At 44.2% G+C, this 10,520-nt stretch overlaps 1 protein-coding gene across 1 annotated transcript in view; it reads right to left on the bottom strand.

Moving 5' to 3' along the window:
- Positions 1–1,871: 1,871 nt before the first annotated feature.
- LOC110538963 (glutamate receptor ionotropic, NMDA 2B) overlaps positions 1,872–10,520 on the bottom strand; it is a 113,438-nt gene continuing 104,789 nt past the window's right edge. The window contains exon 16 of the mRNA XM_036938478.2: positions 1,872–6,916. Within this exon, the coding sequence (XP_036794373.2) occupies positions 4,589–6,916 (2,328 nt within the window). The 3' untranslated portion in view covers positions 1,872–4,588. The remainder of the gene's footprint in view (positions 6,917–10,520) is intronic.

Below are 10,520 nucleotides of genomic sequence, written 5' to 3'. Positions count from 1 at the left end.
TGGATATCTTTAAGAAATGGCTTTCTTCTTGCCACTCTTCCATAAAGGCCAGATTTGTGCAATATACGACTGATTGTTGTCCTATGGACAGAGTCTCCCACCTCAGCTGTAGATCTCTGCAGTTCATCCAGAGTGACCATGGGCCTCTTGGCTGCATCTCTGATCAGTCTTCTCCTTGTATGAGCTGAAAGTTTAGAGGGACGGCCAGGTCTTGGTAGATTTGCAGTGGTCTGATACTCCTTCCATTTCAATATTATCGCTTGCACAGTGCTCCTTTGGATGTTTAAAGCTTGGGAAATCTTTTTGTATCCAAATCCGGCCTTAAACTTCTTCACAACAGTATCTCGGACCTGCCTGGTGTGTTCCTTGTTCTTCATGATGCTCTCTGCGCTTTTAACGGACCTCTTAGACTATCACAGTGCAGGTGCATTTATACGGAGACTTGATTACACACAGGTGGATTGTATTTATCATCATTAGTCATTTAGGTCAACATTGGATCATTCAGAGATCCTCACTGAACTTCTGGAGAGAGTTTGCTGCACTGAAAGTAAAGGGGCTGAATAATTTTGCACGCCCAATTTTTCCGTTTTTGATTTGTTAAAAAAGTTTGAAATATCCAATAAATGTCGTTCCACTTCATGATTGTGTCCCACTTGTTGTTGATTCTTCACAAAAAAATACAGTTTTATATCTTTATGTTTGAAGCCTGAAATGTGGCAAAAGGTCGCAAAGTTCAAGGGGGCCGAATACTTTCGCAAGGCACTGTATATCTCCTCGCGCATGCATACCAAACAGTTTGACACACAGTGGAGATTTGATCAAGGATAAATACATCACAAAGGATATAATTCTTTCTCTGACAAGAACCCAAATGAACATAATGATGTCAACTCATTGCCTTCATTTCTAACCATCTGCACATTATGTTTTGGTGACATGGATGAGAAACATTTCATCATTCTATAAAGGGTTGCAAAACTGCATTTCCATTTCAGATGGATTCTTCACTGTGATGAAGCTAACCACTTCCTTTTGACCCCATCTGCACCACCATCCTCTGTTATTATGAGAGCAACACTGGGAAAAGTCCAATGTTTTGAGCCCAGTGCTACTGACACGTATCACTGAAGATATCAGCATTATCCTTATTAAAGATACACAGAATGAGGAGGAAGAGTCAGGCCTGTGTAGTGTAGGCTCTATCAACACCAGTGCAGTCGGCATCAGATCCCAGTTGAATAAAGGGCAACATAACACAAATGATCTTGCACTCAATTACTTAATTAATGAGGATTGCTTAAATGAAGGATCACAATATACAGTCTCTATATGCAAAAGCCATCTACTGTTATGTATACATGTGATACTGTATTACATAAATGTATAGATAATTGTGTGTGTCCCGTAAAGCATGAAGAGTAGCCTATCTTAAAAGAGAATCTAACACAATTCAAGGGAAACTTTCCCCCTTATCACCAAACGTCTACACTAAATTATCCTCAATTTCCAACACTTTACTGAAAATAAGCAAAAGCATATTCTTAAAATAATAATTATATTTACTGGTGAACTTTTATAATTAAGTAAACATGAGATTTAAAGCAAATAAAAGGTTCAATCATATCACTTATCATTATTAATCATATTTGTCTTAACTATTTTGCATATTTTTTTGTGTATTTTTATGATTTTATTACCATTTTGTTTATTTCTTAAATAGTTGTAAAACATATTGAAAGTTACATCCTGACTGTCTGCCTACTGTACAAAGGGAAAATAGTTTCAAAATATATTTACAGGGGTAAAGAGAACATACTAACGCTGACATTGATTGATAATAACTCTATTTTCTTTCTCCCTCTCTCTTATTTCTTCCTCTTCCTTTCCGTTGCTTCTTCAAACCTTCTGATACTGGAGGACCATCCAAAACATGTGCAAAGATACCCATCCATTTGTGAAGTAATTCACAGGGGGTGTTGACTCAGTTTGATTTAAGGCTAACTTGATGGGTTTCATCTTAAGAGTATGGAGAGAGAAGTGGGTACTGAATAAATTAATAGATTATCAGCAGGTCTAGGAAAACAGCTGTTATCACTCAATCATTCCCCCTCCATCTTCCACCTCCATATTACCGGTGCAGTTTGATCATATTGGAAGTAGGAATGACTCGGCGCAATCTACTCCCTTAGCACCTTCAATCTCCATTCAGCACTGAAACACAATTTCCTGCAGCCCTTGAACTCATGACACCTCATACTAATTGAAGACAAACCTTTAAATAACTGATAGGCTCGTATGCTGTACAATATCTTGTGTCATCAGTCAGTTTCATGTGATAAGGCATGTATTTCTGAAAGTCTGAACCCGGGGGGTGGAGGTTCAGTGCAATATAGAGGTCTTAGGTTAAAAGTACTGTCAACATCTGTCAAAGCATACAGTGTGAGCATTCTCAGGATATCCTCCGTCTAACTGCCTCAGTCTGAGGAGGAATGTCCCATTTGGAGACATCCTCCGTCTAACTGCCTCAGTCTGAGGAGGAATGTCCGATTTGGAGACATCCTCACGACTCACATTCAGCCGTTCATCAATACCATTACCATCTTCTGTGGGCAACAACATCTTTTAAGAGGATTTGAGTTCAATTTAGAATTACAGAGCATACGCCTATAATACACATTAAACACTCTGACTGCCGTGAAGTAAAACTGCATTCACAAATGCTTCTTCAACGTGTCTCATAAGCCTGTATGGACCTTCCTAACTTCAGAGAGTGAACGCAACGGGTTTTACGAGATAAGTGGTGTGTTAAAAAGTGAGCCTAGGAGGCTGCTGGCTGTTTTCTAGGAACCTGGATCCAAAAGGGTTGATCAAATGCTTGTTAGATGAGGCACAGCAGTCTGACAGTATGTGTGGTGTTCTTTAGTATGGATGTGTGACAGGTTTATGAAGCACTTCCGATGGTATTGTAATGTCTGTGTAATAACGTCCACATCAAGTTAAGTTTTAGTTATTCAAACATGTTGTTGTCTTGAAACACACCACAGTCGCTCAGTCTCACATCTGTAAATAATGACTTGGTTTCAGAGTAGCACGTTTTCCCTTCAAGACAAGGGGATATTGCACACATCTTAACACCTTGTTCATTACGTATCGTGCTGTTACATCACGCCCTGCTGAGCTCTCTGGGGTGTACATCTCTGGAGTCCTTTAAGGCTCGTCCTTCAGTCAGTATCTTCAGCCATCTGCTTTATGACAAGAGACGTCTTTCACAGTTGTTGACCAACAAAAGTTCAGAAACAGGGTGTGAAACCTCTTGAAACCTCAAACAATGAAGAACCGTTCAGTACTGTGCAAATGATGCCTTCCAGATCTTTCCGTAACAATTTTAAAAACAGCAAATTAATGAATGAGCATGGACTGTATATCATTAAAACAAAAACAAGAGACCTAATGACTTTTCACTCAGTCCTTCAGGCTTGTTAGTTGAATTAGATAACAAGCTTCCTGCCACCATCGGGCAGACAAAGAAATAACAACAAATATTAAACAGTATTGAAATATCAAAGGAACATAAAACAAACTTAATGTCATAAGCACTTCATAATATCACTTTTGTTAATCACAATGTTAATAACATTATTGTTGTTTTACCCTGTTATTTCAGTAAGAATATCTTATTTTCATTTATGATTGAATTATCATAACAATAAAGAGTCAAAGGGAGGGAGCAGAAGGGAGCAGGGGGGTGTAAGGGAGCAGAAGGGAGCAGGGGGGTGTAAGGGAGCAGAACAACTCACTTAGAAAAAAGGTGCTATTTAGAACCTTAAAGGATTCTTCGGCTGTCCCCATAGCAGAACCCTTTGAAGTATCGTTTTTGGTTACAGGTACAACCCTTTAGGTTCCAGGTAGAACCTTTTTGGGTTCCATGTAGAACCTGTTCTACAGAGGGTTCTATATGGAACCCAAAAGGGTTCTACCTGGAACCATAAAGGATTCTTTCTGGAAACAAAAAGGGTTCTCCTATGGGGACAGCCAAATAAAAAGAGGGAGAGTTAGTGCAGGGGGTGAACACGGCCATCGTCTTCCACTCATTTTCAGTCTTAGAGCTATCATCAACATGAGTCATGACAACATCTCCTTTCTCTAATAACACTTGACCAGATGGACACTTCCCTACTCACTCACATTCCCTTCTCATAATCACTCTGTAGGTGTGACTCTGTAAGCCATTTGGCTCAAACCTGCAATATCACATTCAGAGGTGTCAATTTTGTGTTCTTTTTGAGTGTGTTGATGGCAACGGCCAAATAAATAATAGAGTTAACATAACCCTACCCACGTGTCACCTCTTGAATTCGTTGTTTTGTAACAAAATAACAGGGCTTGAATGTCCCCATCTTTCCTTCTAACTCATCCTGCTCTTTTCTGTCAAACCTTTTCACCATTCTGTCATTCATCTTCTCTTCCCTGACTGTTCTCCTTCCTTGTTAAAAGTATTGCAGACAGTGGTGCCTCGTCATCCCTGACTTCCCAGCACTAATGCCATGCCTCCCTCCCTCCATGCCTCCCCACCCAGTCTCCTCTCTCACACGTCTGACTCTATGCTGGAGAGTTTCTCGTACACGTGCCCGTTGCTGCCATTGAACGGGCGCTGTATTGGCCCCAAACCCAGCGTGGAGCCGTGGAGGTTCCCTCCCAGACACAGCTCCATAGGGAACCTTGGGGCCACGGTGGACATGACCCCAGCAGTGGCAGTCGCTGGCAAGAAAGACGTCACACCCACCGAGCCCCGGAAGTCACTTCGGCTGTTTTTGGGGGGCATCTGCTGCTGCTGCTGTTGCTTTTTCATGTAGTATTGTTTGGCGCCATGCAAGAGACACTGGTCGTCACCAAAGGTTGGAATAAAGGGGTTTTGGTTGACCCTATCCGGGTAGAGAGATTTGGATAAGGAGTAGGTTCCTCCTCCACCGCCCTCCATCATGGCTCTTTCTCTGTCCCTCATGTCCCTCTCCCCCACTGAGCGGCGGTGAAGGCCCTCACCACCTCGGAACAAGCCGAATGGCGACCCTGCTTCTTTGGCCATCTCACCACCATAGAAGAGGGGGTCTCTGTCTCGCTCCTTCTCCCTCTCTGAGCCTCCATGCCTCTCAAATATGTGGGCGAAGGGGCTAACACCCTCCATATAGCGCTCCTTCTCTTTTAAGCTAACACTTCTGGGGGGAGGCAACATCCCGCCCATTCCTACACCCCCCATGCCCCCACCGCCCCCTCCTAGATCCCCCATGACCCCCCTGACTCCGACTGCCTCCTCTTTCTGAAGGTCTACGAAGGTGTCGCAAGAGTGTTGCCGTCGGAGTGGCTTTCCAAAGCCGGCAGACTTCCTACGCTGGGCTTGAGATTGAGGCTGGGCGCCTCCACTTAACCCCACAGCCCCCATGCCTCCACCTTTCCCACCCCCCATCTGTTCCAAGAGGTGGTTGTTGTCCTCACTGATGTCGTACAGGTTGCCTGTCTTTTTGCAGCCCTCGCAGCGCATGCAGGTGGCAGAGCTGGGACGGCTGTTCCCTCCACCCCCCGAGGATCCACAACTAACCCCTCCACCATATCCGCCTCCCCTCTCCCCCGCCCCGCTGCCATGCATCGACATCTGCTTGCCCCCTCCTCCGCTGGCACGGCAGTTACGACACTCCCAGTCTCCTCCTGCCAACCCCGCCCCTGATGTGCCTCCCCCACTCTTAGACTCTGATTTCTTGGGTTTATTTTGTTTCAGGAAGTCGTCCACTGACACCAAACTGGTGCAGTTCCCCCCGCCCCCTCCACCCCCACCTCCAGGACCGTCTGTCAGATCAACATGTTCCCATTGGGGAACACCATCTTTGGGGCGGAACTGGTCCAAATAGAAATCCCTCACACTCTCTTTGTCACGGAACAGGTAGGATGTGCTCCCTGCATTGCCCCCTCCTCCTCTCTTGCGTTCGGAGGGCAGTAGGGGCGGGGAGGAGGAGCGGTGGCCGTGGTAGTGGTGGTAGCCTGTGTGGTAGGGCTTTCTCCGGTAGCCCAGCTCAATCTCATCCAGCTCTCGTCTCGACTTGGCAGAGGCGGGCCTCTTTTTCAGGCTGTCGCGATACTGCTTACGCTTTTTAGCGTTGCCCTCCAGGTTCCCGTAGGTGACCGTGTGAGTGGAGATGTCTGAAACGTCTGAACGAATGTTTCCGTCATCCTCTCTGCCCCCTCCCCCACAGTACCTGTCGTGCCCGGGGATGTAACCTGAGCTGGAGGCCCCTCCCTTGAAGGAGAATTTTCCATACAGGTCTGAAAGTCCCGATTTGAAGCCCGGCCCAGAGGGTGGGTTCTGACCGGCAATCAGGTCAAACTTACTCATGTTCCTGTGGGTCAGGGCAGAGCGTGGCTGGGTGGTGAAGATGGGTGCCACTCCTCCCCCTAAACTGTCACAGTCAAACATGCCCCCTTCCAGAGAACTGTTGCTGCCCAGGCTGTGGGGTCTGTTAAGTGGCGGGCCGCTGAGCCCCAGGGCAGAGCCTCCATGGTGGTGCAGGTAGTGGTCCTGGTACAGGTTGCTGTCCTTCAGGTGGAGGTTCCCGAACGTCCTCTCCACCTCGTTGATGTAGTCGCTGAACATGTTATCCTCCGGCATGTACGGGGGCTTGCAGTCCGAGTGACCTGCCAGGCTGCGGCGGTGCTCAGAGATGTCGTAGACGGATGACTCACGACGGATAAAGTCCAGGGCACTGTGAGGTGAGCCGTTAACCCCGGACAGGGAGGCCATGTTCTTAGCGGTTCGGAGCAGACGCAGGATGTTGGATTGGGTGTTGTTCATAGTGACCGATGGAGAGTCGAGAGCTGAGCTGCTCTTCTCTTCGATCTGAACCCCGTGGATGCAGCTGTAGATGCCCTGTGAGTGAAGAGGGTCATTAAGCAGCATTAGAGAGGGTAAGGGAGAGTCAGAGGCAGAATAAAGGGGAACTAAAAATAGGGCTTCTAAGAGTAGACTGAGGAGAATGAGAGGGAAACAGAGACTGTTAAATAACATAGACATGTACATAGCCTACGCAACTGTTGAACATTAGACCGTGGAACATGCACTACACAGAATATCTACACTACTGGTCAAAAGTTTCAAGCGTTTTTCTTAATTTTTTACTATTTTCTACATTGTAGAATAATAGTGAAGACATCAAAACTATGAAATAACATATGGAATCATGTAGTAACCAAGAAAGTGTTAAAAATCTAAATATATTATATTTTGAGGTTCTTCAAATAGCCACCCTTTGCCTTGATGCCAGCTTAGCACACTATTGGCATTCTCTCAACAAGCTTCACCTGGAATTATTTTCTAACAGTCTTGAAGGAGTTCCCACATATGCTGAGCACTTGTTGGTTGGTTTTCCTTCCAACTCATCCCAAACCATCTCAATTTGCTTGAGGTCGGGTGATTGAGGAGGCCAGGTCATCTGATGCAGCACTCCATCACTCTTCTTCTTGGTCAAATAGCCCTTACACAGCCTGGAGGTGTGTTGGGCCATTGTCCTGTTGAAAAACCAATGATTGTCCCACTAAGCCCAAACCAGAGGGGATGGCGTATCGCTGCAGAATGCTGTGGTAGCCATGCTGGTTAAGTGTGCCTTGAATTCAAAATAAATCACAGACAGTGTCACCAGCAAAGCACCCCCACACCATAACACCTCCTCCTCCATGCTTTACTGTGGGAAATACACATGCGAAGATCATCCGTTCACCCACAATGCGTCTCACAAAGACACGGCGGTTGGAACCAAAAATCGCTAATTTGTAATCCAGACCAAAGGACAAATTTCCACCAGTCTAATGTCCATTTCTCGTGTTTCTTGGCCCAATCAAGTCTCTTCTTCTTATTGGTGTCCTTTAGTAATGGTTTCTTTGCAGCAATTCAACCATGAAGGGATGATTCACACAGTCTCCTCTGAACAGTTGATGTTGAGATGTGTCTGTTACTTCAACTCTGTGAAGCATTTATTTGGGCTGGAATTTCTGAGGCTGGTAACTCTAATGAACTTATCCTCTGCACCAGAGGTAACTCTAGGTCTTCCAATCCTGTGGCGGTCCTCATGAGAGCCAGTTTCCTCAAAATGGTTAATGGTTTTTGCGACTGCACTTGAATAAACTTTAAAAGTTCTTGAAATGTTCTACATTGACTGACCTTCATGTCTGAAAGTAATGATGGACTGTCATTTCTCTTTGCTTATTTGACCTGTTCTTGCCATAATATGGACTTGGTATTTTACCAAATAGGGCTATCTTCTGTATACCACCCCTACCTTGTCACAACACAATTGATTGGCTCAAACACATTAAGAAGGAAAGAAATTCCACAAATTAAATTTTAAGAAGGCACACCCGATAATTGAAATGACTTCCATGTGACTACCTCATGAAGCTGGTTGAGAGAATGCCAAGCGTGTGCAAAGCTGTCATCAAGGCAAAGAGTGGCTATCTGAAGAATCTCAAATATAAAATATATTTTGATTTGTTTAACACTGTTTTGGTTACTACATGATTCCGTATGTGTTATTTCATAGTTTTGATGTCTTCACTATTATTCTACAATGCAGAAAATAGTTTAAAAAATAAAGAAAAACCCTTGAATGAGTAGGTGTTCTACAACTTTGGACCAGTAGTGTAAACAGAGTTCAGTAAAGAAGTGTCCACTTCTAGTACCTCTGGATTTGACTCCTTGTTTATTGTTTCTCCATTAAGTGGTAAAATACAGATTCACACATGGACTGCATGTAATATATCTAAAGTATTTCTACTGTATGTGGGTATATGAGACAGAAGAGAGAGAGAAAGTAGGAGAGAGGAGAGGATGGGGAGATGATTGATAATGACAGAGATGCAGTAAAGCCCTGTGGGTCTCAGCGGTCAATACCTTCAATCAATGTGATTAGAATTCAGCTGAACAATACCCCGTGGCAGTTAATAAATACCCCCAGCATCGACTGTAGACCTCCATAACATAAACCTCCAGAGAGAGGATGAGGCCATGAAACACTGACATAATGATGACAGAAAGACAAACCGTGCTATTTGCATCCTGTGATGTATAATACGATATTGAAATACAAATGGATGGAGAGTGGGGTGAACGAGGTGTGACAGATGGATGAGTGGGATCAAATCAATCTCAACCGATGATTTTTTTGTTATTTTGTCTGGGAAAGGACAGCAGAGGTAATAGGACCCTTTGGCTGCCATTAAAGGTCAAAGGTGTACTGGTAAATGGCAATAATTCCTTAACAGGGTCATTTTCATGGCATCTGTCCTCTCTCTCAGCCTTGATGCCATGACAACCATGATGCCAACTTTGTTCCTTGTCAACTCTTTCATCAGGTTTGACATCTCCCCTTTTTAACTGTTAGTCATTGGTTGTCTCTGTGGTACTATATTTCTCTTACTCCTCCTTCTGCCGCTTTGCTTCCTCAATGTGCCCTCCATTGCTCCGTTTTGATGTGGCCATGAGCCTGCCATACCACTATACCACTGCCATACCACTAACAAATGACCAAGAAAAAATATAAAATAATGTATTTCTTGTCTCTCTGTTTTCATAATTTTCCTTCAATTCGCAAGACGCTGAATGTATCTCACTGGAGAGAAGGCGTCCGAGAGAGCGAAACAGTGCCCCTCTGTCTCTGTCTGTGTAGGTCAGCTATCTGATGCTGGTCATAAAGAGTATGACATTGTTGCTGCCCTTTGCATTGAATGCAAGGGAAGCCAGCAAGTATTTTTCATCCCTTGATTAAAAAAAAACATATTAAATAAAAGCCATTCAGTGTAAACTGAGTGAGCTCAACTGTAAATAGTCCTGGGGCACCAAAACAAAGTGTCAAGGGAAGCCCATTTGGATTTGGCTTCACTCCAATCACATCGCATCAAGAGAAATACGTCAATGACAGAAATAACTTGAATTGTTGCATCTCATTGTGTTGTTGTCCTCCGGTGTCTAGCAAGCTAAAATGGTCCCTTCCTAAACTAGCCATGGATGGAGATCCAACCATAAATTCATACATTGTGCCCCTGGACTGAGAGGATGGAAGTTCAATATATAGGTAGATGTAGTAGGCTAATGTTAACTAGCTAACGTTGCCCATGAAAGGAAGTTGGGCTAGCGAGCAAGCATTTTATCCAGGTAGTGTAGGACAACAAAAACTGAAAGTGTGTACTGTAAGACATAGACGGTTTCGTCAACATGAAAGAGAGGATGGCGTTTCTCTACACACACAAATCTGAATTGTGGACAGCCACATCATATTTAGCTTATGTTGATTGGACTAAATAGTTTTTGGTATATTTTAGTTGTCCCTGTATTAGACCAATCAGAGGTGATTTGATGATGTTGAAATGTTGAAGTTGAAATGGTGCTGAAATAGTGGAGGCAGCTCCTGTTTTGTTTGTGACTTGCGGTAACTCTACGTGGTTCTAAATCAACAGTTGTTTAGTAGTCCATGCTGTAGGTC

The sequence above is a fragment of the Oncorhynchus mykiss genome, chromosome 12 (genome assembly GCF_057628025.1).
Source record: "Oncorhynchus mykiss isolate SJ-2025 chromosome 12, ASM5762802v1, whole genome shotgun sequence".
In the NCBI taxonomy this organism is placed as follows: Eukaryota; Metazoa; Chordata; class Actinopteri; order Salmoniformes; family Salmonidae; genus Oncorhynchus; species Oncorhynchus mykiss.
This window is presented reverse-complemented; position numbering and strand designations above follow the sequence as displayed.